This window comes from Acanthochromis polyacanthus, chromosome 17, assembly GCF_021347895.1.
Source record: "Acanthochromis polyacanthus isolate Apoly-LR-REF ecotype Palm Island chromosome 17, KAUST_Apoly_ChrSc, whole genome shotgun sequence".
In the NCBI taxonomy this organism is placed as follows: Eukaryota; Metazoa; Chordata; class Actinopteri; family Pomacentridae; genus Acanthochromis; species Acanthochromis polyacanthus.
The window spans coordinates 34762948-34790445 of NC_067129.1; the positions used below are offsets into that span (position 1 = coordinate 34762948).

Genomic DNA, 27498 nt, shown 5'->3' on the forward strand with positions numbered 1-27498 from the left:
AATACCCAATTTTGGGTAAAATCCTGGATTTATTTCTATTATTGTTCATATTTAGATAGCCCATACATGCAATGTCTGACATAAAGGGATATTAGAAAATAAGTAGTAATGGTATTTATATAATGTGGTTGCCAAGGTGAACTAAAACCACAAAAAAACGCAAAATATTCACTGAATACTTTCTCAAAAACTAAGAAAGAATAAAAGAAATCTGTATTCATATAGTCTGTATTTCTGACAGACATACAGTACACAAGTGCGTGAGTGTAAAATCACTTTACGATCAAATGATTCAAATCTATATCCCTGTGAATAATTTGCGTTATTTCTAAGGTTTTATGATCAATCAAAAAGAAATACTTCAGAAAAACTATAATTTAAAAACAGGCCCCAAAGTAGAACATCAATTAAACAACTGTAAATTTATATCTATCTATCTATCTATCTATCTATCTATCTATATCTATATCTATATCTATATATATATATATATATATATATATATATATATATATATGTTCTTTTTAAAAACAGTCTGCTGTCTTAAATTTTCTGTAAATGAAACATAAACTTGACTTTACTATTTAGCCTTGTTGATATTACATGTTTGGGTGTTCATTTTTGTTTGAATTACTTTTTCATTGTTAGTCTAATTTGACATTTGTTTTCTTATAAATCCTTTTGCAACTTCGTTTTCGAAAGGTGCAGCACTAAAATCACCATTATTCATATTACTATATGGACAATAGCCAAAAATTGCTGCTTTATTGTTTGTATCATTGTATTTCATCGGTTTGTGAGGCTTGGCTGGACCAATGGATCAAAGAAAACGACATCATTCTGAAGATGGAAATTTGTTCTCAGGGAAATTGCAGTAAATGATTTTGCACAGTTTTCGACATCAGAGGCCAAATTATTACACAGTTAACTGAGAAAAAGAAGAAGAAATGCAGCTTTATTCTTCATATTATTTTATTATTTAAGCTTTGAAGTGATGCTTAGACACAAATAAAAGACATCTATAGATGTAAATTTGACATTTTTTCATATTTTTGACATCCCAAGGCCTAAATAATTTATCATTTAAATGAAAAGAGCAAAGACAGGAAAAAATATAAAGTGCAGTCCTAAAATATATAAAACTGGGAAAAAAAACACCTAAATCAAATCCTGTTTTATCGTGCTAACCTTCTCATAATAGTGTCCTGATGTGTGCTTGTGTTGTGAAAGGAAGTGGCTCTATTCTTTTTATCATTGTTTTGTTTTATTTTTTGTTTTGTTTTTAGTTTATGTGGCGTATCTTGTAAAGCGCTTTGGGTACCTTGCCGGTACTGTAAAAGTGGTATATAAATACAGACCATTTACCATTTAGTTTAGAAGTGATGCTTGGACAAAAAAATACACATCCATAGATGGAAATTTGACATTTTTTCGTATTTTTGATATGCCCTGGGCTGAATAATTAATAAATTAATTGAGAAAATATATCAACCAAAGTCCTCAAATATAAAAAAATAAGATATATATGAGGCTCCCAGATCCATCCCACTAACCTCATAATAGGGTCCAGATGTGTGCTTTTATTTTGAAAGAAAGCAGCCTTAAACTGGTCGCACTGAGTGTTTTTATTTACTTTACTCAGTTTTTCTGTGACCTCGTCGCTGGCACTTTACATTGTTGCACGTTTCTCTAAAGGAGATGTGAAAGGTTTTTTTGTCGCTGCTCTTGTTTTGGTTTGCACGGAGTCTGTTAGCCGCTAAGCTAACTAAGTTAACCCAGCTAGCTCGTTAGCAGCGATGTCAGCGTGGCGGCTGCGGGTGAAGCTACGGTCGGCTACGGGACTTCTCGTCTCCACACGGCCGACACAGAGACACACAAGCCCATATGGACCTCTAACGTTGTGTCGAAGCCTGAGCACCGGTTCACATCTCCGAAATGAATTCTTTAAAGGTGGGGAAGCGACTTACTTCTGAGAAAAGGGCAACAAGCCAGATTTGCATTGGGAAATAGCTAGAGTATTAAGTTATTTGTCTCTACATTCATGTTTGCAACTTCTATGACTGTGTTAAAAGTTTTTATTAAACCTTTACAGCTCTGCGCACAATTCGGCATGCATATAATCTCTCAAAGAAAAACATTTAAAGTCGTTCTTCACACTAAAGCTACCATATTACTTAATTGAAGTTCAATATTAGCTTTATTTTATGCCAAATTGCATGAAAATGTTTCAAATATTTGAAAAAACTTTATAAGCCGAATTGAAGAGTGGTAGATAAAAGTAGTGATGTTGCGCTCGACACAGTGCCGAGCTTTTGAAGCGAAAGTGTTCCGAGACGGTGTTTCGATCCCTGCTTCAGCACACCCACAATCACGTGACTATCGAGAACATAGACTGTATGTGGACGTAGCATCTGGCTCCAGAATTGAAGCCAACCCGGAAGTGTGAAAAACTTGCAATATCACGCCGTCCGCTAGGGTTGACTCCAAAAAGCTTTGCTCCATAGACCCCAATTCATTTTTGGAAAAAATAAAATTTGATAGACTGATGTTCTACAGCTCAGGATTTTCCCCCCATTAGTTTTCATGGTCAAAATGAGAGATCAGGTGTCCGATCAATAAATCAATACTGAATTTTAAATAAATCGTTAAAGTTGGCAGAGCCAGGGGCGTGGCTATACTTGATAGACAGCAACAGAAGTCTCTGCGGTAAAATGTGGGCAGGATAAGAGAGTTCTCAGCCAATCCTGCCCCTAGTTGCTCTCCGGTCCAGTCTGTTTGATAACACTTTTTACGTCACTGGCTCCAAAAAATCCAAAACGGCGACCAGGAAGTAGCAAAATCCGGGCTTCATTTTCTCGGCGTTGAAACCAACAGGTGACATCATGGTTAGTTTACGCCTGATCGAGAACGAGGCCTCGTTACGTCACATCGCGTGTCGTGGTGCTTCGCGCGAACTTTGAAGGGGTTGGACATTTCAATCTGTCCAGGTCTTAAAAGGCAGAGGGGTCTGATTCACTTCTCAAATTGTGGGTTTTTGAGAGGAGGAGATCATGCTAGTGCATTTGCCATTTGTCATTTTGAGAGAAGTTAGGGAGAGTATACATTTAGTTAGAATTTCGTTTAGATATATCTAGTTGCATTTCATACATTAAATAACACACAGATACATACGCATAGATTCACTCATACACAACACACATTCATTCATAGAAACACACTATACATATATGCACACAAACATGCATGTATAACGTTTTAAAACATTTATTGCAAGTACAAAGCAGTGTGAGACAAGCAGTCCTGAAGCTTTTTCATTTTTTTCCACTTGGATGCAGTTCTGACACAGGACCAGCAGATGTCACTCTTCTGGTTGTGCCAAATGCTTCGAAGCAATGTGTCATTCTTGAAGCAGATGTGTCAAAGTGGTTCATTGCTTCATGAAGCTTCAATTTCACCATCGCTAGATAAAAGTTTAGGATATATAATCAGTTTTAAGCTGAGAGACAACCTGTGCAGAAGATAGCTCAAGTAATGTAAAATATGTGATTTTGTGGCTCAGACCTGGAAGCCCAGCTGGCAGCCTTCAGAAGAAGGCTGCGGATGCTCTGCCAGGGAGCAGCTGGTCTCCTCTGCAGATCAACCCCAACCTTCCCCCGGAGAGAGCTGACATAGTGATCGTCGGAGGCGGCGTCTTGGGCTGGTCCATCGCCTACTGGCTCAAACAGAAGGAGATGGTCCGAGGAGGGGTGAGGGTCCTTGTTGTGGAGAAAGATCCAACGGTGAGGAGGAGTCCAGTGTTCACAAAGTAGAATTTACACCATTAAATGACGATAAAATGGTTAGTAAAATGTCAAGAAAAACAGATCTTAGTGTAAAACTTTCTCAAACGAGTGTGCAAACAATCATACTATATTTATTGCATGGCTTATACTGTAAAAATCTGTGTTTTCAATTTCGACCTTCAAAACCCTTCTAAAAACCCACTTGTTTAATCTGGCTTTTGCTTATTTTTTTTCCTTTAGTCTATTTTGTAAAACGTCTTTGAGTGACCAAAAAGCACTATATAAATTCGATGTATTATTATTATTATTATTATTATTGTTGTTGTTTTAATAACTTTAAACAATTTAATGTTATTTTACAGATTTTTCCTTTTTTTGTTTGACTACATTCAATTAGTAAAATCTAAATAAAGTTACACTCATTACTGTATTTAAATCAGCAGAAAATGTCTTTATTATATAGGTAGTTATATAGCATTAGCTGAAAAAGTGTGTGTATTAAGGATTGAAACATAGTAAAGTAAATTTTTAAACTGTTAATTTACTTTTTAAACAGATAATGAATAAAATCACTGAAAAAATATAAGTTTTCCAATAACTGTAATATATATATATATATAAATAACAAAATTTACGTTAAAAAATCTGTCTGACAAATGGTATTTAATTATTCTATTTGACTGAAAAAAGGCACTATTTTTTATTTTTTTAAGTCAGCAAAAAATGTCATTATTACATAGACAGTTGTCAATATATTTTTTTAAAATTCTGTTTATTAAAGCTGCTGTCCGGAGTTTGAATCGCAGCGTCTCCCAAAACACTGTTGGTCCCACCCTCCCTCCCTCTGATTTCGCCCCTTTATTTGTGCACGCGCGCAGTACATGAGAGGAGTGCCCGGAGTGCTGCAGCATCTCGCCTGTTTTGCTGTTTTCCCCTCTTCTACATTTAGTACATTTAGTAAATAATAAAGGAATTACGTTAGAATGCTGTATTGAGTCTAACTTGTCCTAATACAAAATAATATGAATCTGGCTAGGACGAACGAGTAAAGTTTCAATATGTGATTACACTCGTGTATCCCTCTCGATGACGTTGTTTATCAAACTTAGTGCATTTACGCGTGTATATGTGTTACTTGTTTATTTATTTCTGTCTAGAGTTCAGAATTGCATGACTCCTCTGACGAAGAGTATGTCCAGACGCCCCAACATCTTCCTCCAGAGATCGGGCATCTAAACGAAGCCGTCAGGCGGCTATGGAGGGCCGTGGCGGGGAGCGACGCGAGCACCCCGAGCCAAAAACGTCCTGCAGTCTCTTGGCCTGACAAGCCGTGGATTGGTACTTTTCTGGAAGTTGCTGATCCCCTGATGCTCTTTCCTCCACAAGCAAAACAAATGTGCGCGCGGTTGCGTAGTGCGTAGCTCGCCCACCTCTGCATGGGCTTGCTTGCTGTGCGCGTAACCGTTGATTGACAGCATGACAAAGCGAAGCTCGAACTTGATTGGTCGGCAGCAACCGGCGCTTTTGGAATAACATGGGGGTCTATGAGAGGAAGGCGGAGCTCAGGAATAAATTTTCATATCGCGTTATACTAACTTTATATTATAGTATCGAACTAGACTAACACATTTAAGCTTTGTTAAAAATTATACATAAATTGAAAACAAACGGAAACTCCGGACAGCAGCTTTAAGGGGTTGAAAATGGTCAATAATTTTAGTGTATTTCACTTTTTTTAAGAAAAAATTACTGGCAATAACTAATAAAATCACAGAAAAAATATTAATTTTCACAATAAACTGTAAAAAAAATGGCGCAAAGCTGTCAATAATTGTAAATTTACATTTAAAAAATCTGTGTTTGTCAAATGATAAATTAATTATTCCATGTTTTGTTGTAGAATTACATTATTTTTTTTACATTTTTAAAAGTCAGCAAAAATTGTCATTATTATACAGATTGTTGCCATTAGTTGGAAGAAAGATATGTGTATTAAGGAGTGAAAAACAGTACAGTAAGTTTAGGACTGTAATTTACTGTTTCTTTTTTTAACTGATATAACTAATATAATCACATATTAACATTAAAAAAGAGCAGAAACTAAAAATAACATCTATCAAAATCCTGTACTGACAAATAGTAATTTATTCAACAAAAATTATGTATATAAAGGGACTGGAAAATAAAAAAATATAGTTGTATATTTATATATTTAGCTATTTATAGCGATAAAAAATATTTTATAGTTTATTTTACAGATTTTTCCTGTTTTGTTAAAGATATTTATCTATAGGAATTGGCATTTACAATAAGTTGTTTTTTCACAACATTTGACCGTGGATTTACAATGTTTACTGTAATTAAGTAAAGGCAAAATGTCAATGTTCTCATCGATATTTGCCATTATTTTTGTTAAAAAAAATACGTATATTAAGTACTGAAAAATGGGTAAATCGTTTTTAAAACTTTTTATTTTACAGAATCTCTGTTTTGGTAAATTACAATATTATCTAGTAAAATCACAGAAAAAATTAATAATAAAGAAATAATTTTAAACAAGTTTTAAAAATGTTACAGATGATATTCAGATAGGTCACGAAAAATAATAATTCACATGTTAAATGTAAGCAAAACTGTACATGATGTCCACATCAAAAAATGTAATTTTACAAATGATAATTCATTCTTTACAACATTGAGGTGTAACATTACTCTATTGTCTTTCATATTTTAAAATTGGCAAAACTGTCATCAAATTGACAAAATTAACATCCACATTCACATACTTTTGTTTTTTATGAAGTTACCTTGTAATACTGCATTTTAAAAGGTTAAGATTATAATCATTTATGAGTATTGCTGTTATATTTAACAGTCTTAGTTTTTGAAAGTGTTGCAGTAACAGTATTTCTTTTAGCACCAGTTGGCTGCCAGATTTTCAGAGGTTTTAAAGATATTTTTTACACTGTTCTTCATATTCTAAACACCTGCAGGCCTTTATTCTACTTACTTATTAACCCCCCCCCCCCCACATGTGACTCTGCAGTACTCCCAAGCCTCCACGGTTCTGTCTGCTGGGGGGATCCGACAGGCAGTTCTCCCTGCTGGAGAACATCCACCTTTCTTCTGGCCTCTGCAGACTTCATGAGGAACATTAACGTAGGTCACGTTGAAGCGCTGCTGGAAATGAATGACGAGCCTTTAAATCATTAAACGTGACAGAACATGTGCTATATTCATCAGTGAGAGAGAACAGCTTGTGTATCAGCTGAGTTGCAATATTATTGGACTGGCCCGTCACAGCAGAACTCAGTATGTGTTGCAGACGTCTGGTACAAAAGAGAAAGACATAATCTACCTTTCAAAAGTTTGGGGTCACTTAGAAATGTCCTTATTTTTGAAAGAAAAAACAGTTTTTTTTTCAATGAAGATGGCAATAAATTAATCATAATCCAGTCTAGGACATTGTTCGTGCAGTAAATGACTATTCTAGCTGAAAACGAACCAATTTTTAATGGAATAACTACGTAAGCGGTTACAGCGGTACAAAGGCTAATTGATGATTAGAAACCCTTTGTGCAATTATGATAGCACATGAATAAAGTGTGAGTTTTCATGGGAAAACATTGAAATTACCTGAGCTAACTGCATTGTCAGTTAACTGTTGAAGAAAATGTTTTAATGTTTTTAGGGGCAAGAAATATCAAACTAAGGTGATGATTTCCTTAAAATTTGGCGCCACCTTGAGGCCCAAACAGCAGCCTCTCAACCCATAGACTGTGTATATATAGTGGACGTTAGCATCTGGCTCCAGAATTGAACCCAACCCGAAAGTGTCAAAAACTTGCAATATCACGCCGTCCGCTGGGTTGGCTCCAAAAAAGCTTTTGCTCCATAGACCCCAATTCATTTTTGGAAAAAATAAAATTTGATAGACTGATGTTCTACAGCTCAGTATTTTTTCCCATTAGTTTCATGGTCAAAATGAGAGATCAGGTGTCCGAATCTAAAATAAATCAGTACTGAATTTAAATAAGTCATTAAAGTTGGCAGAGCCAGGGGGCGTGGCTATACTTGATAGACAGCAACAGAAGTCTCTGTGGGTAAAATGTGGGCGGGATAAAGAGAGTCCTCAGCCATCCTGCCCCTAGTTGCTCTCCGGTGCCAGCCTGTTCTGATATGCTTTTTACAATCACTGGCGTCCAAAAAATCCAATCAACGCGACCCAGGAAAGTAGCAAAATCCGGGCTTCATGTTTCTCGGCGTTTGAAACCAATGGTGGACGTCACGGGTTACTTTACGCCCGGCCCATGCCTCCTCACACGTAATTGTGTGATTGTAAATATTCTCAAGCCCTGATAAGCCAGTAAAGTGGTTAGCTTCAGCATAAACATTGTAAACATCGGTAAACAGTCTGCGTATGTGTACTCATTTACAGTGGGTACGGAAAGTATTCAGACCCCTTGAAATTTTTCACTCTCTGTCATTGCAGCCATTTGCCAAAATCTAAAAAGTTCATTTTATTTCTCATTAATGTACACTCAGCACCCCATCATGACAGAAAAAAAACAGAAGTGTAGACATTTTTGCAAATTTATTAAAAAAGAAAAACTGAAATATCACATGGTCAGAAGTATTCAGACCCTGTGCTCAGTATTGAGTAGAAGCACCCTTTTCAGCTAGTACAGCCATGAGTCTTCTTGGGAATGACGCAACAAGTTTTTCACACCTGGATTTGGGGATCCTCTGCCATTCTTCCTTGCAGATCCTCTCCAGTTCTGTCAGGTTGGATGGTGAATGTTGGTGGACAGCCATTTTGAGGTCTCTCCAGAGATGCTCAATTGGGTTTAGGTCAGGGCTCTGGCTGGGCCAGTCAAGAACGGTCACAGAGTTGTTCTGAAGCCACTCCTTTGTTATTTTAGCTGTGTGCTTAGGGTCATTGTCCTGTTGAAAGGTGAACCTTGGGCCCAGTCTGAGGTCCTGAGCACTCTGGAAGAGGTTTTCCTCCAGGATATCTCTGTACTTGGCCGCATTCATCCTTCCTTCAATTACAACCAGTCGTCCTGTCCCTGCAGCTGAAAAACACCCCCACAACATGATGCTCCCACCCCCATGTTTCACTGTAGGGATTGTATTGGACAGGTGATGAGCAGTGCCTGGTTTTCTCCACACATACCGCTTAGAATTAACACTAAAAAGTTCAATCTTGGTCTCATCAGACCAGAGAATCTTATTTCTCATAGTCTGGGAGTCCTTCATGTGTTTTTTGGCAAACTCTATGCGGGCTTTCATGTGTCTTGCACTGAGGAGAGGCTTCCGTCGGGCCACTCTGCCATAAAGCCCCGACTGGTGGAGGGCTGCAGTGATAGTTGACTTTGTGGAACTTTCTCCTATCTCCCGACTGCATCTCTGGAGCTCAGTCACAGTGATCTTTGGGTTCTTCTTTACCTCTCTCACCAAGGCTCTTCTCCCACCGTTGCTCAGTTGGGCTGGACGGCCAGGTCTAGGAAGAGTTGTGGTCGTCCCAAACTTCTTCCATTTGAGGATTATGGAGGCCACTGTGCTCTTAGGAACCTTGAGTGCTGCAGAAATTCTTTTGTAACCTTGGCCAGATCTGTGCCTTGCCACAGTTCTGTCTCTGAGCTCCTTGGGCAGTTCCTTCAACCTCATGATTCTCATTTGCTCTGACATGCACTGTGAGCTGTAAGGTCTTATATAGACAGGTGTGTGCCTTTCCTAATCAAGTCCAATCAGTTTAATTAAACACAGCTGGACTCCAATAAAGAAGCAGAACCATCTGGAGGAGGATCAGAAGAAATGGACAGCATGTGAGTTAAATATGAATGTCGCTGCAAAAGGTCTGAATGCTTATGACCATGTGATATTTCAGTTTTTCTTTTTTAATAAATTTGCAAAATTTTCTACATTCCTTTTTTTCTGTCAAGATGGGGTGCTGAGTGTACATTAATGAGAAATAAAATGAACTTTTTTGATTTTGGCAAATGGCTGCAGTGACACAGAGAGTGAAAAATTTCAAGGGGTCTGAATACTTTCCGTACCCACTGTATTTAAATTGGTCATAAACTGCTTTGCACAAGTAACAGTTTGATATTTTACTGTTTGCTGTGTGGCTCACTATAATTTTACTGGTCACGAACAACAAATATGCAGAATATTTTTTAAGCTAAGCTAGCTAGTTGCTGGCTGTAATTTTATATTTACTGGATACTTATGAAAGTTGGGTTAATTGCAGATTATATTATCACTATTAACTAATTTATTAAAGTGATGCAAATACTTTCTTAAGCCTGATGAGTTGATGTCAGTATAATACTATTCTGAGTAATTATTTGAGGATTCATTGGAGTTAATCAGAAAATAATTAGCTGTAATACAAGGAAAGTGTGGGACTGATTCACAGTTTCTTCAGCCAGCATGAAGGAAAACATGTTAAATGACGCATCAGTACAATCTTTGAGCTCATGTATGACTTGGAAATGTTTTATTATATTATTCAGAAGAATAAAGCAGCAAAATGAAGGCTGTAGTGTTGTGATTTGAAAGCCATGTTAAGGAAGAATAGTGGAAAGTAGAAACAACAGGCGGTGACAGAAGTGATGGCAAGCTTCTCATCACATGTTGAACTGTTTCTTTATTGTTCCTCTGGTCTCTCCTGCAGCAGCACCTCAGGACGAACATTTTATTCACCGAGTTCATGCTGTGTTTGTTTGCTGAAGGCTGCATGATGTCTTTATATTATGTTCTGTAACTTTGTCCAGAAATGTGCTCCAACTGTCAAACCTCTGTGTTGCATCAGGAGCATCTCGGCGTGTTAAACGAAGACCCGGTGGACCTGCAGTTCAACCAATCAGGATACCTCTTCCTGGCAAGTGAGGAAGTGGCTCACATTATGGAGGAGAACTACAGCACCCAGAGGTGATCATCACTTTGCATTTAGACAATATTAGAAAGCCGGCAACCAGCTCTTCCATTCAGAAATTCATGGAGGAAATTTTCCCTCGTAGCTCAGTTATGTAATCATGTGATTCCAGGTATGCTGGAGCCAAAGTTTCTCTTCTCTCCCCGACACAACTGAAGCAGAAGTTTCCGTGGCTAAACACAGATGGGGTGGTGCTCGCATCTACGGTGAGTGCAAATAGAACGTAAACTGATATCAAGATACTGCAGCAGATGTGTGCAGACTGCAGGATGACTTATCATTAAGAATGTGCTTTTATTCAGCTCCTTTTTCAGACATGAGATCTGTAATATTACCTGCCTCATAATCCGTTAAATTGACGCCTTTTCGGCATTCAGAAAGAGGTCACTTTTCTGTTAATATTTCGATATAGACACTACAACACTGGAAGGAACCAATAATACTGAAATTACTTACAAAATATAGACAAAATGTCCACGTAACTATGTAGTTTATTTGTGATTTTGTCCATGTGTGGTGATAGTGTAACTACTAATAAAAATATCCCAACAGCTGAGACTGAGATCAGAGGGCTGCGCTATTAGGCAAGTTTGATATACCCAGACTTTCTTTGTGTAAGTTGGCTCAACAAAAACTAAAACCCGGTCAGCGATAACAAATATCACAACGGTAGTTCTCAACTTTCTTTGTCAAATCAGACTTTTGGATTCAAATTCTCTGAGCATTCAATTAAAAGGAGGTTTAATGACTCATTTGACTTCTTCTTCTTTTCCTTTCGGCTTTTCCCTTCAGGGGTCGCCACAGCGAATCAATTGCCTCCATCTAACCCTGTCTGCTGCATCCTCTTCTCTCACACCAACTACCTTCATGTCCTCTTTAACCACATCCATAAACCTCCTCTTTGGTCTTCCTCTAGGCCTCCTGCCTGGCAGTGGGAAACTCAGCATCCTTCTACCAATATATTCACTCTCTCTCCTCTGGACATGTCCGAACCATCTCAGTCTGGCCTCTCTGACTTTATCTCCAAAGCCTCTAACATGTGCTGTCCCTCTGATGTACTCATTCCTGATCCTATCCATCCTGGTCACTCCCAAAGAGAACCTCAGCATCTTCAGTTCTGCTACCTCCAGCTCTGCCTCCTGTCTTTTCCTCAGGGACACTGTCTCCAGACCAAACAACATGACTGGTCTCACCACAGTTTGTAAACCTTTCCTTTCATTTTAGCTGAAACTTCTATCACACATCACACCTGGACACTTTTCTCCACACCCATTCCAGCCTGCCTGTAGCACGCTTCTTCACCTCTTTTCCAACTCTCCATTGGTCTGGACTGTTGACCCTAAGTACTTAAAATCCTCCACCTTCTGATCTCTTCTCCCTGTAAGCCTCACTCTTCACTTGGGTCCTCTCTTCACACACAGATACTCGGTCTTACTGCGGCTAACCTTCATTCCTCTCCTTTCCAGGGCAAACCTCCACGCCTCTAGCTTCTCCTCACCTGTTCCCTGCTCTCACTACAGATCACAATGTCATCTGCAAACATCATAGTCCATGGAGACTCCTGTCTAACCTCGTCTGTCATCCTGTCCATCACCATAGCAACAAGAAGGGCATCAGAGCTGATCCCTGATGTAGTCCCACTCCATCTTGAACTCCTCTGTCACTCCTACAGCACACCTCACCACTGTCTTACAGTCCTCATACATGTCCTGCACCACTCTAACATACTTCTCTGCCTCCAGACTTCCTCATACAAAACCACAGTTCCTCTCTGGGCACCCTGTCATAAGCTTTCTCCAGATCTACAAAGACACAATGCAGCTCCTTCTGACCTTCTCTGTACTTCTCTATCAACATCCTCAAAGCAAATATTGCATCTGTTGTACTCTTTCTTGGCATGAAACCATACTGCTGCTCACAGATGTTCACCTCTGCCCTTAGTCTAGCTTCAACTACTCTTTCCCATAGCTTCATCGTGTGGCTCATCAGCTTTATTCCTCTGTAGTTGCCACAACTCTGCACATCTCCCTTGTTCTTAAAGATGGGCACCAGCACACTTCTCCTCCATTCCTCGGGCATCTTCTCACTATCTAAGATCCTGTTGAACAACCCAGTCAGAAACTCTACTGCTACCTCTCCGAGACACTTCCATACCTCCACAGGTATATCATCAGGACCAAGTGCCTTTCCACTCTTCATCCTCTTCAATGCCCTCCTCACTTCATCCTTACTAATCTTTGCTACTTCCTGGTCCACAACAGTCACCTCTTCTACTCTTCGTTCTCTCTCATTTTCCTCATTCATCAACTCTTCAAAGTACTCTTTCCATCTTCCCATCACACTATTGGCACCTGTCAACACACTTCCATCCTTATCCTTTATCACCCTAACCTGCTGCACGTCCTTCCCATCTCTGTCTCTCTGCCTTGCCAACCTGTACAGATCAGTCTCTCCCTCCTTACTGTCCAACCTAGCATACAAGTCATCGTAAGCCCCTTGTTTGGCCTTTGCCACCTCTACTTTCACCTTACGCTGCATCTCCCTGTACTCCTGTCTACTCTCTTCAGTCCTCTCAGTGTCCCACTTCTTCTTAGCTAACCTCCTTTCTCTGGAACTTCCACTTCCTGCACCTACCTCATTCCGGCCTATCTTCCATTTCCTTTCCAGATGACAACAACCAAAACTACTTCGACCTGTTCTCCACGACCTGATCACGATTTGCCTATGTAAGTGTCCAGTTGCAGTCTGGAAGCACCTCCTGACCAATCCAAACGGCCTGTCTCAACCCTCTTTCCTGGAAAGTTCATACAAACACTCTATCCGTTTCAGCTTATCTACCATTTGGTACCTCTGCATCTGGCCTTTGCACCTCTTCATACTTTTCACCACCAGGGTCATCCTACACACCACCATCCTATGCTGCTCTGGCTACACCTCTCAAACCTACCACTTACTTTGGCAGGTCACCTGGCATCTTCCTTACAAAGTCTTACACCTGTCTACACGAGATGTTAGTACTTCGCTGTGTGCTACCTAACCTACGCACTCTTATTAGGGGCCACCCCATGTTCCTGGCTAACTCTTGGAGGAAAGCTATCACTACAGCCATTTCCAACTCCTTTTTGCAAAGTCAACCACCATCTGTCCTCCTGCGTTCCTCTCCTGGATACCAAACCTGCCCATGGACCTCCTCATCATCTCTGTTTCCTGCACCAACATGTCCATTGAAGTCTGCACCAATGACAACTCTCTCACTTCTAGGGATGCTCTGCATCACTTCATCAAGGTCCAACCAGAATTTCTCCTTCTCCTCCAGCTCACATCCTACCTGTGGAGCATACCCACTAACAACATTGAACTCACACCTTTGATTTCTAGCTTCAGGCTCATCACCTCGATCTGACACTCTTTTTACCCTCCAGGACATTCTAACAAACTCCTCCTTCAAGATAACTCCTACTCCATTTCTCTTCTATCTACACCATGATAGAACAACTTGAACCCTGCTCCTAAACTTTCCTAGCTTTACCTACCTTTCCACCTGGTCTCCTGGACACACAGTATGTCCACCTTCCTTCTCTCCATCATGGTCAACCAGCTTTCTACCTTTTCTGTCATAGTTCCAACATTTCAAAGTCCCTACTCTAGTCCTAGACTCTTGGTGTTCCTCTTCTCTCTCTTCCTATGAACACACCTTCCTCCCCTCCTTCTTCGACCAACAGTAGTTCATTTCCACCGGCACCCTGTAGGTCGACAGCACCGATGGCGGTCGTTGTTACCCGGGCCTCGACCGAGCCGGTATGGAAGTCTTACATTTGATTCACATGTTTGATTTGGGCAAAGTTTTACGTTGGCATGCCCTTCCTGACACAACCCTCTGTATTTATCCGGGCTTGGGACCGGCACAATAAGACACTGGCTTGTGTCCCCTTGCGGCTACATTTAATGACTCATTTGACTCTTCTGCACAAAATGAAACAATTGTGTGCAGCTGCTTCAGTTGTTTTAATAGAAAATTATGAGACAAACAAAAAATTATGACAGCAAAAGCTCTGCATCTGATAATGATGCAAAACAGTGATGCTGGTAGAAAACCGTTAATTGTGTGGAATGTATTTATTATACCGATCAATTGCCGTTGATTATTTCTGACTGACAGCTGCATATTAGAGCTGTTAATCTTTCAACTTCATTTATTTAACCATGATATGTATTGAAGTGCATTTAGGTCTGACACTGTCCCATAATGCAGGAAATCGCTTTAATTTGTGACTAAATCAAAATGAAACTAAGTTACTGGTTGAATATTTCTGTAATAAATATTAATAAATGAATCAGTTTTCCAATATGTGTTCTGTCAGCTGCAGTGTAAAAGAACTAAACATAAAACACATTTATATGATTTCTGCATCAGCAACTGAATGCATGTCAAGTTCCCATGGCAACATGATGCATACAGTGTGCGATCCTGTAACCCCACTGCTTCATTCAGTTGTTTTAGTAATATAAAGCTCAACATGTTTGCAAATAAAACATTTTCCCTCAGCTGAGACTCTGTATCGCTCTAAATATCATCAGGAAACGCTTTGGTAAAAGGGAGACGCTTCTTCAACGATTTAAATCTTACAGTCTGAACAGAGCCACCTTCATGAGACTGAAAACTCAACTTCACCTTGCTAATCTCATTGCATATTCAGCCCTCTGCAGATGGCTGCTGTATAACAAAATATTACCTGCAGCAGATAAACTGTGACTGTGAAACAGCTCACCTGTTTGATCTGAGGAAAGTACACAGTTACTGTTTAATTCTGACCTATCCTGTGTCTATATCAGGGTTAATATGTAACTCATTATTGAAGTCATTGCTGATGTTCCTTGTATATATTCAACTCTGGATCTTGATGCTGCAGGTATTTAATAAACTCAGAAAACTAAACTGTGACTGTGTATGTGACCACTCACCTGTCTGAGACTTGTTTTTTTTTTATCCACACTGGAGATAATTTATAATTATGAGTATTAAAACTTTGTCTTGCTGTGGAGATGCACACATGGATCCTGCTGCTGTCTGATGCTGCAGCTGCTTAATAAACTGCTTCAAGCAACTTCAGCTCCTGTTAACATCTTTTAGGGGAAAAACACACTTAGTATCTGTTGTTATTGCATTCAAGTTTTGTTTTCTAGACTTGACTGAATAGATGTGAAACTGTAGAGCAAAGTGAATGAGAAAGGTGTGTTGTAATTTTAATGAATATTCTTGCTGAAATGTTGAAAAAAAGTCTTTCTTAAATCATTTCACACAACTCAAAGTACTGCTGCATTATTGTGATGGTGCGGTTCAAACTTGTGAAACGTTATCAGGTCTGAAAAAGTAACATTACTGGTGCGATTTTTCTGGTAAAATGTCCAGGATGTATTCAGACGTGTAGGCGACACATCCATTTCCCGTCAGATTAACAGAAATGAGTTGATGTCTAAAAATAGTGACTGTAGTGACTTCACAATACAAGTAAAATGAAGAAAATAACATAAATAACTTATTTCCAATGCTAATGTGCTTTTATATGTGTATATATTTCTCAGTTTGTGTTGTACATCTGAGTTATGACTACGCCTAAATTTCGGAGATGAGTTTTGTCAAAATTGCTGCAGTATTTGTGATGCTTCTACATCAGGTCATCAATCCACTATGCAATTCAGAGAAAGGTGCCTCTTAGAAATACTAAAAGGAGCTGGAGACAGCAGTTCTAGTGGAGGACACCAGTTTAAAAAATACACTATCCAAGTCTGCAGGTGAAGAAGAGGTTTGTTTGTGTTTCCCACCTGAACACATCCAGTCAGGTGATTAACAAACAAAGCCTCTGCTAAATGAGTTTTATGAGGCAATTATCTGCCTTATCTTTACCTTTAACAGTTATTTTCTTCAGCAGTTAATTGATCATTTGGGTACAAGTGAAACAAAAGGGAAATAAGTGCATCATGATTCCGTGAAGCTCGGGTTTACAAATTCAAATTGTTTTTCTTGTTTGATGAGCATTAAAAAACTCAAATACTGGGTTTATTGTTGTAAGAAAAGCAGGAAAACAAAGGAACATTCACAGGTAAATGTGTATTTTGGGTATTTTTGCATTAAAAAATAACTCAAAATGTTAATATCATGAATATCGCTTATCACTGCTGTGTGTACTGGAGGTCAGTAGGGACTCTACAGTAAACTTCTGCCCTGTTGTCATGAACCTAGCTCAGTGTAAAATTATATCAGTCATTTTTCATTTCTACTTTCCTGCTTTTCTTGGTCATATTTGTGACTGTGTTGATGTTGTTTCCTGTTAAGACAGTAGTACGTGTTATTCTGACATGCAGGTGTCTGATTTCTATTTGTTCGTCAGGGCTGGAGAACGAAGGCTGGTTCGACCCCTGGACTCTGCTGAACGCCTTCAGGAGGAAAGCCATCTCTATGGGAGTCATTCAGTGCTGCGGAGAAGTTACAGGTTTGTTACCACCTTCTGACACAAAAACAGAAAAGCTAAACATTTTAACCAAAAAGCCAAGAGTGAGCTTCAGAAGTACACAGTTTTTTGTATTTTGTGCATAAACAGAGCATCATTTTTCTCATGCTATTCTAAAAAAAAACATGCATTGTGTAAACACTTTTCCTACCTCCAGTAGCCAATAACATGTCAAATTAACAAAAATCGAATGTATTCGTCACAAAAAAATGAGGATGAAATACTTGGAATTTGGTTTAAATAGAATCAAAAAGAAACCTTAGCAGGAGAAGGAAGTTAATTCTAGCTTTTGGCTGAAACTACAGCACATTCAGAAATAAAGCCAGCTGCAGTATAATTATTGTTTACACTCATGCCACATGCAAACATATAAAAATACAACCTGTCAAATGTTCAACTCAAAATTTAAATAACAGGCCAAAATTATATTATTCTGATTTACATGCATTGTTTCAGTAAATAGTTAATGTTCAAAGTTACTCCAAAACATCTGGAATCTACTATTAACTCACCTGAGAGCATTTTTAAATCATAAAAAATGTGATTATTAAGAATAAACATGAATTTTTTAAAAAATTATTTCTACATACATTCCCTGTGAGAAGTTTGATAAATTCAAATCCAGGACATACTGATATTGAACCAGTGCATCCCTTTAAAAGTAAATAACTGCTACTTTCTGGCAGATTGTAAGGTATTAATTGACATGCAGTTGTGTGTCTTTTAATCTTGCATAAAAGATCAATATAAAACTGGTATTAACCCGGGCTGCACAGTGGAGTAGTGATTAGCACTTTCGCCTTGCAGCAAGAAGATCCCCGGTTCAAATCCTGGTCTGGGCCTGGGATCTTTCTGCATGTAGTTTGCATGTTCTCCCTGTGCATGCGTGGGTTTTCTCCTGGTACTCCGGCTTCCTTCCACAGTCCAAAAACATGCTGAGGTTAACTGATCGCTCTAAATTGCCCGTAGGTGTGAATGTCAGTGTGATTGTGTGTCTGTATATGTAGCCCTGTGACAGACTGGCGACCTGTCCAGGGTGTCCCCTGCCTTCACCCGAGTCAGCTGGGATAGGCTTCAGCACCCCCCGCAACCCTAGTGAGGATAAAGCGGTGTATAGATGATGGATGGATGGGATGGTGTTAACCCTCGTAATGTCCTCCCAGTTGCTAAAATGACCCTCCTGGTATTTAAAGCATATAACATAAATTGTCAATCAATTCTGTGTTACACCTTAATGTTACTTCAGTCCAACCCATTACCGCAGTTTTCCCTTCATTTTGGAATTTAGGAGCCAAATAGAAGTTGTTATGTAAAAGTATACGACAGCAAAAGATTTTACTTGGGGTCAAAGTGACCCAAAGTACAACATGAGGGTTAATGTGTTTCTCTTCCACAGATTTTAAATATACAACAGACGTACTGAGAACTGCTTCTGGGGATACTGTGGATCTAAAGAGAATAGGATCTGTCAAAGTAAGTGGGTCTTTGAACATTACACAACCGTGAGTGTTTAAAATTGTGTAAATCAGGGCTCCTGAACTTTTTAAAAAATGATTACTTGAAATTTAACATGATCGCCAAAAGCAGAGCTGTCTCTGATTAATGTGTAACATGGTGAAAGGAATTTGCTTTAGGAAACACAGCAAGTCAGGTTGTTTTTTAAAGGAGAATCTTTCCAGTTGTCTGATTTCAAGTGAAGATTAGATTAAAATGCCAAAAAAAAAAATCATATTGATCTACAGGTCCATCTGTTTAGTCGATTTTACTATTTGTGTTACCAAAACTGACATATTTGCTCCAAAGGGCTTCAAATCTGTGACATCTTCTGTTTTTAGATGAGGTATTTTTGCATTTTTACATTTAACAGGGACAGATGTTAACATTAAAAAAAGAAAGACGATTAAATAATAAAATAATTTTTAAACATGCAGACAGCAAAAATGATCATACAGGCTGTAAGTTAGTAACGTTTTTGTTGCTTTAATTTCTTTATCAGCATTTGTTTTATATAAATAAACAAGGATTAGAGACAGCAAGGACAAAAAACCCAATATACAAATAAAATAACAGCCCTACCCAGCTGTCAGCACACACACACAAACAAACCTGAATAACGGCGCTTATTCCATATAAAAAGTTTATTCGGTCTGTAGATTTTCTCAAATTGTGAACGATGCATAAGGTCTTTGATCCAGTGTCTATATTTAGATGAAAATTAAACTTTCTGACTAAAGAAAACACATCTGCTCAAATTAGGGCCTTGAGGTCAAACTCTAAATACTGAGTTGATTTTTCTGAAATTTTGGAGAAATGTACCTTCAATATGGAGAAAAAAACTTCAAACATGAGTATTTTGTGTGAAGTGTCATCTGGAATTTCATCTGCATCAACCTCCCATTTTTAGTGTCAACACTGTGTGATTATTGGCTCTGTGTAGCTCGTAGATCATCGTTACGTCTGCCTTTATGTCTTTTTTTTGTACTCGAGCACTAAATCCAGGAGAGCAGGCAGCGAAGGAGTCACAACGAGATGCCATAAATCATAAAAATGAGCTGCCAACATCCATAAAGGTGTTTAATAAGAACACCACACTGTTGGACATCTGTTCACATGAGCCATAAAGCCATAGTTTAACTATTTATCAAAGGGGAAGAGCTCTGTTTAGTAGAATAATCCTTTAAGCAGGTTAGTATTGACCTTCAACTGGCTTTTTTCCTCAAAGAGCTGATATATTTTCATTATAGATTCATCAGTGAATTGTTTTTTCAATGAAGTGATGCATTGTTTAGCTTATACAATGTTAGAAGATGCCATCAGGTTAGGTTTTTTGTTGGTTTAACTGTCCAAAATGAAAGATTGCTCAGTTTTTGATGATATGGACCAGAGAAAAAGCAGTAAATCTTTAAATATTGAGAAACTAGAGCCAGAGAATATTTGACACTTTTTGTTCCATAAATGATTTTAACAACTGATGTATTGTCTAAAATTCCGCATTTCTTCAGCTCTTTTAGAAATACAGATTGAGCCTTTAAAATGGATTTATCTTACATTTTCTCATTTTTTTGTACAGCTTTTAAAAAGGAGGCACATTTGATGAGCATTTAATGTGTTTTTGTAGGGGGGAAAAAACAAGAAAACCTTAAAAGCACACTTAAAACTCTTAACTTTGTACTTTCTGAGGGAGTTTTGGCTGGGATATTAGGGTTAACTTGCTCCTCCTTTGCTGTACTGTGGTTCTGATGGGATCTTGGTTTGTGTGGAGCAGGTGCAGATGCCCAACAGCCTGGAGTACCAGCCGGTGGAATGTGCCATTGTGGTGAATGCAGCAGGAGCCTTTTCTGGTAAACTGACCGAGATGCTGGGAATTGGCTCCGGCCCCAAAGACTCCATTGCTGGAATTCCGCTGCCTGTTGAGCCTCGGAAAAGGTAGACCATTGACTCAGGCGGCATATTTTCCCTTTGAGGAAAAAGCCTGAGTGCTGTCAGAGTTTTCTTTGAAAGGCGTGCCTCACATAGTGCAGTTCATTAGTGTCCCGGCAGTTTCATTCAGACTCCAGAAAATCTAAAACCGACTTCATACTGCACAGACACTCAACTTCTACCATCTGGGGACTTTTTCATTTTACTGCTGCCTCTGATTTTTTTACAACATAAACATTGTATAAATTCAGCACAGTCAGACCCAGTGCAGTAACTGATATCATTTCACTCAGTCTGCCTCAAAACGTAGGCTGCTGTAAGGACGTGATATTGAAACATAAATACAGCAAAATTTGATGGATTTTGGTTGATTTTTTTTGTCAATGTTCCTAAGAAAAAGTTTTAGCATTTCTTTTTTTCCACCAAAAAATGTTCAAAGATTTCCCAAAAATGTTGAAAATGTGGACATCAGAAGTTTCTCTGTGAAAATATTTGTTTTATCCACATTTTCAAACTTTAAAACGGGGCAATTTTGACCTGCAAGACAACATGAGGGTTAGTACGAGGGTGTTTCCTTCCACATCCGATAAAGTCAGTGAGAACTGGGGTCCGTTTTAAACACATCTATTTAACAAACTTACTGTTTGAAATTAACAACTCAATGTCCAAACAGACGGCCCAGAATGACAGCATCAAGGTGAGACTGTTCAGTGTTGTAGCATTAAAGGATTGTCAGTCGTGCTGCAAGTTGTGTACGATTTTTTTGATACCTAAAAATTGACGTTATCCACATTTGTGCACTGTGGAGAGAATAAAAAATGGAGTGTTATTCCAAAAGCAAAGAACAGCCTATAGAATTTGTACTGATCGCAATACATTTCTGCTCGTTCAATAAGTTAGCGAATTGTTTAACTTCCTAAAAGTTAGAAGACATCGATAAACGCTTGTCAATTTATTTTTCTTGGTTGGATTAACTCTCTGAAATAAAAGGTTGCTCAGTTTTTGATGATTTTCATCAGATTCAAGCATTAAATTCTTAAACTGGCAAAGCCAAAGAATATTTTACTTAATTAATGACTTTAATAATCAATGTAATTATCTGAAATGATGAATTCCATGCGGTCTGATGTTTTCAGAAATTCAGATTTAGCCTGTAAGAATTGGATTAATCTTTTCTCATTTTCTGCACAGCTTTTGGGAAAAATTGAGCTATTCCGAAACCAGGATGTGTACTGAACTTAATACATTTCTGCTGGTTCAATGAGTTGATGAATTGTTTAACTTCTGAGAAGATGTTGATAAATGTTTATCTATTTAGTTTTGTGGGTTGGATAACTCTCAAAAATGAAAAGTTGCACAATTTTTTTTTAATGATTTTCATCAGTGAGTATTAACAGAGAATATTTGTCACTTTTTGCTTGATTAATGACTTTACTAATCAGTGTATTATCTGGAATGATGAATTCCATCCGGTCTCATGTTTAGAAATTCAGATTTAGCTCGTAAGAAGTAGATTTCATTCAAGAAAGAAGAATGCTAGCTAGTAAACATGGATGTCAATAATAGTGGACTCAAAACATTTGTGTTTGTAAGACTTCAAGGTCACAACAAGTTTTGCTTAATAACACTGAAACTGTCAATTTTTGCTACGTAAGGGTCTGATGATGTCGACTGAAACTCCACAGAAACATAAAAAAATAATCCACTGTTGCAACCATCCCTCTTTGAGTTTATAGCTGTGTCTTAGATGCACAAAGATTTCACAAAAAGTATTTGTGGCTGAAGCAGTTCACAGCAATTTAAGACATCTTCTCTGTTGACCTTGCAAGAGGCTGAAGTTGTTTTCCAAAAACAAGTTGTTTTCCTCTAGTCTAAAGTATATAATGAAAACAGAAAAGTGCAAAATCAGGCACAGGATACAGAAAGAGTGTACGACTAAATATGAATTAAACAGCTGGGTTCATTAGATGAGTGCAGCCTTATATTGAAAGATGTTCATCTCTTTAATATGCACAGTTAAACTGTCCAACATAAAGAAAACATGCAAAAGATACTGACGAAAGTTTGAGTTTTTATATGTATAAGAAAGAGAATTATATTAATTGATTGTTGGAGTACTGGTTAGCATAGAAAAAAAAAGAAAAAAAATCTTATTTTCTGTATTGAGTAGTATTTCTTCAAAGATTGCTTTTGTTTAGATGCTTGCAGGTTTTATCGAATTGAATATCTTTCTAGTTAGTCAAACAACTTGGTAAATATGTTGCTACACTTTTCAACTTTTCATTATTAATTAAAAACACTTGTGTTTTTTTACTTGTTCGTCAATAATCCAGCTGTCAGTCGTCACTGAATCAGGCAGACATAAAAACACATCTTTGTTGTTTTGACGCTTTGTTTGTTTGTTTTTAACCATTGTATTTACACCAAACCAGCCTCAGCCTCTCTGTAAAAGCAGCACTAAATCCATTGCTACCAAACATTTTATTAGACAGATTGAAACGGAGAGCTGTGAGCTCTTGGGATGAACCATTATAGAAGCTTTTCCACCCAGACAAGAGTAAATCCCTGAAGGTCTGACCATTTTCAGACCAAAAACTCCCCATCAGAGATAAAGTCACTCAAATCTTGGCGTGACGTGAATTACCGGCTGTCTGGAATTAACCTGACAAGAGTAAACTCATGAAGCTGACAAGGTGGGTGACGGTGATTAAAGCCACCAAACACTGTGGAGCTCTCTACCCACTCAACTCAGACACACTAAGCTTCTCCTAAATCTTTAGCTCAAACTTTTCTCTTAGTAAAAACTTTGGGACGTGTGTGATTTATATTTATACTTTTTATTACCCCTATATATTTAATTTTACTGTCTTTACTCCCCCTGAGGAGTAAAGACAGTAAAATGATTTTGTCTTCCTTGTCTTCTGGTTGTATTTTATGTGATTTAACAGTGTTGATAAAAGTGAAAATGATTTATTCTATTTTTTTGCACTAACTGTAAGAACTTGACTGTTTTTCAGGTATGTGTACGTGGTCCACTGTCCTGACGGTCCAGGTTTAGACAGTCCCTTCTTGATCGATTACTCTGGAGTTTACTTCAGAAGAGAAGGTTTAGGAGGAAACTACATCGCTGGGGTTTCACCGGAGGAGGTTTGTTAAACCTCTGAGCTGTTTTCTAACATTTTATACTTTATCAGAATCAGGTTTTATTGCCAAGTAGGTTTTCACAAACAAGGAATGTGACTTGTTTTTTTTTTTTGTGTGTGTGTGTGCAGTGAAACAGCAAAATATAGTTGAAAAGTGTTGCCAGTCGTAGGTAAAAAAAAAAAAAAAAAGAAACAGTGACAAAAAGTAATAGAAATATTTCCAGTGTGGAGGAATATGGAAGTTAGGCACCTAAAATTTGTCCTATACAAATTTGCATACTATCTAAACAAGTCTTTGAAATGTGCAAAAGGATAATAATAGACCTATTTAAAAACTGTGTGTTAATGTAACATGTCTATGTTGGTGGGAGACAGTTTACAGGCAATCAAATTAATTCTTCCATTTGTGTGCTCTCAGGCGGAGGAGCCAGATACCAGCAATCTAGAAGTGGACTATCAGTTTTTTGAGGAAAAGGTTTGGCCTTGTTTGGCTCATCGAGTTCCTGCTTTTGAGAAACTGAAGGTACATTTGGAATGCTTTGTTGTGTAATTGTCCAATTGTGTTATCCAAAGTAGTTTAAATCAATCCACTGGACTTTAAGAAAGTTCCTTGAAGACATTTCACCTCTCATCCAAGAGGCTTCTTCAGTTCTGGTGGTGGTTGGTGTTGCCTCAGCTTTTAAACCTCTGTCAGGTGTGTCCAGGGCTCATGAGTAGACTCATGCTAATGACCACCATTAGCACACAAGGGCTCAGTGACGCATTTCAACAACCCCCACCGATACTCACAATGACCATCGTTGAGTCGTCAGATGAGTTTTGGTTTTGGTCGTTGGAATAATAGCCCTGGACACACCTCACAGAGGTTTAAAAGCTGAGGCAACACCAACCACCACCAGAACTGAAGAAGCCTCTTGGATGAGAGGTGAAACGTCTTCAAGGAACTTTCTTAAAGTCCAGTGGATTGATTTAAACTACTTTGGATAACCATGACCTGGATGAATGAGAACCTACACAGACGTTCAATTGTGTTAAGTTCATTTACTGTAGGTCTCCCAGTAAACTCAATACTGATGTTTTGTTCAGCCTTTGCAAATTAATTTTCGAGCACATCCACAGCACCACCGGTTAAATTGAATATTTTTTTGTCTTTGCTCTGTTTTAATCCTCTATCCAAATGAGTTTTTCTCATCTGAAATTGAAAAAACTTTTCCAAAACAAAACAAAGCTTTTGTAAAACGTAGCATAGGCATTTATTTTGACAGATGCCATTTCATTAATAAAATTGTATTTTTTTTACCACCACATTCCAGCAGGTTGCACTGTTCATTAACTATTTCATAGTTGTTCAGTTGTCTGACAACAGAAATGCAAAAAGAAATAAATAGATGATTGTTCTGTGGTATATGTGGTGATATTTGGATGTGTAAATGTGGCAAACAGAATAAACACTATTGATTTAACAAGGAGACAGTAAGAGTTGAGCAGTACAATAATAGTGTAGATCAAAAAATAAGGATAAAGAGTTGTAGAGCTTCACGGAATTACTCTTGATTGAATATGTAATCGTTCATATCCTCAAAAAAATACACAAATGAGCAAAACTGTTTTCTCAACATTCAATAATCAGGATTGTTTGCACAGACGTCTGAACATTTGTTCTCCTCCCGTCAGGTGACCAGTGCCTGGGCGGGTTTCTATGACTACAACACCTTCGACCAGAACGGCATCATCGGTATTCACCCCCTCATCAACAACATGTACTTGGCCACTGGCTTCAGCGGTCACGGCCTGCAGCATTCGCCTGCAGTGGGTCGCGCTGTGGCAGAACTGATCCTGGACGGAAACTTTAAAACTATTGACTTGAGCAACTTCAGTTTTAGACGAATTCTGACGCAAGAACCGATGCTGGAGATAAACATCGTGTAGCGGAGCTAGAATCTGGACTCGTACTGTTCATGCTGATGCCAATGAGAAATAATTACAATTCAGGTCTTATTTTTGTAGCTGGTAAGTTTATTTTTATCAGTAATATTGAGTCTGTACTCATCAGATTTGTTACTAAACTCTGAGAACGTCATCACAACACTCAGTTATTTCAGAAAATGTCCAAACACAACATTTATCCACAGACTTGAGCTGCAGAAATGATGTCTCTTGTCAGGAATAAGGGAGGAAATAGAGGGAGGTTTGAGTGGGTGAATAGGTCAACAAAACATCAGGATTCAGTTTACTACAGACAGTAAATGATACTCATTTTAAAGATTCAGTCATTCTTGAGCTCAAACTGAACCACAAGTCTCAGAAAGCTGATTTATATGGATTTATAACAGTGGTTTTGTAACTGTTTTGAAAAGCACTAACAGTCGATCGATTAATCAGTCAATCAATCACACTATGATTTACAAAGTTAGACACGTTCTGTACAGGCAGTTGACATGAAAATATTTAAAAAGTTCAAATTAGAGCTGCAGCTATCGACTATTTTAGTCATTAAGTATTCTAGCGATTAATCGAGTGATCAGACTTCGCGCTTTGCATGCACGTTACAGTATGGAAAATGGAAGTGAGCACGCTGTGTAACAGAAATAACCGTCCTGATGGAACACAGGCAGACGTCTGAAGTGTGTTGTACATGTATAGTATGGTACAGGGGTATTATACATATATGGTATGTTACAGGGGTATTATACATATATAGTATAGTACAGGGGTATTATACATATATAGTATAGTACAGGGGTATTATACATATATAGTATAGTACAGGGGTATTATACATATATAGTATAGTACAGGGGTATTATACATGTATAGTATGGTACAGGGGTATTATACATGTATAGTATAGTACAGGGGTATTGTGCATATATAGTATAGCACTAGGGTATTAAACTAAAACTAAAGGCAGGGGAACCTGACATGTATTTAGTTGGTGATGCAGGAATCACATAAATCTGTCTTTATGTTAGGTCCATTTAAACTGCTGCTACTGCAGCTGATTGAACACAAATATGAAAACTGATCAGCTTCTTAGTATTTATTACAGAGAATATTCAATCAGTAACAAGTTTCACTTCACTTTGATTTGGCCACAAATTAATGTGATTTCCTTTAATATAAGACAGTGCCAGACCTACATGCGCTTCGATACAATATCCTGTTTAAATATATGAAGTCTGATGGTTTTATTGTACAATTGTGTGTTAGTAATAATCAGCTGCATTGATCGGTAAAATAAATTTCACGTGTGACAATTTTCTACCACCATTCCTGTGTTCCATCATTTTCAGTTGCAGCTTTTTACCATTATGGATTTTTATATGTCTCATTCTTTTCCATTAAAACAGTTTCTTGACTGAAGCAGCTGAACACCATCAGTTAATTTTGTGGAAAAGGAGTCCAATGATGCGTTAAACGCTCCTGTTTGTGAGGACGAGTTTGAAGCAGAAAGTCTGAGTTAAAAAAAAATTGAGAAATGCTACAAAAACACTGCATTGATCTGAAAGGGAAGAAATAAACAATGCATTTTGTAGTATAAATTGTAGGATTTTTTTGTAATCCCACAAGGTTTTACAAAAATCTGCAGACATTTGAATACAAAACAAGCTGCTTCCTAAACTGTTGGTTGTAAACATTTGTCACAAGTGTGTAAAAGGCTCATATTGCAGTCTTTCTGTTCTCGGCAAAAAATGAAACTACAT

At 38.1% G+C, this 27498-nt stretch overlaps 1 protein-coding gene across 1 annotated transcript; it reads left to right on the forward strand.

Moving 5' to 3' along the window:
* Positions 1-1627: 1627 nt before the first annotated feature.
* Positions 1628-27064, forward strand: foxred1 (FAD-dependent oxidoreductase domain containing 1). Its single transcript, XM_051937706.1, is given in 15 exon segments — positions 1628-1950; positions 3560-3580; positions 3583-3779; positions 6829-6873; positions 6875-6907; positions 6909-6941; positions 10600-10718; positions 10835-10928; position 13615; positions 17112-17213; positions 18628-18704; positions 20497-20657; positions 23669-23798; positions 24213-24317; positions 25469-27064. Coding segments are annotated over 15 exon segments (1527 nt in total). The 5' UTR covers positions 1628-1796; the 3' UTR covers positions 25724-27064.
* Positions 27065-27498: the final 434 nt, after the last annotated feature.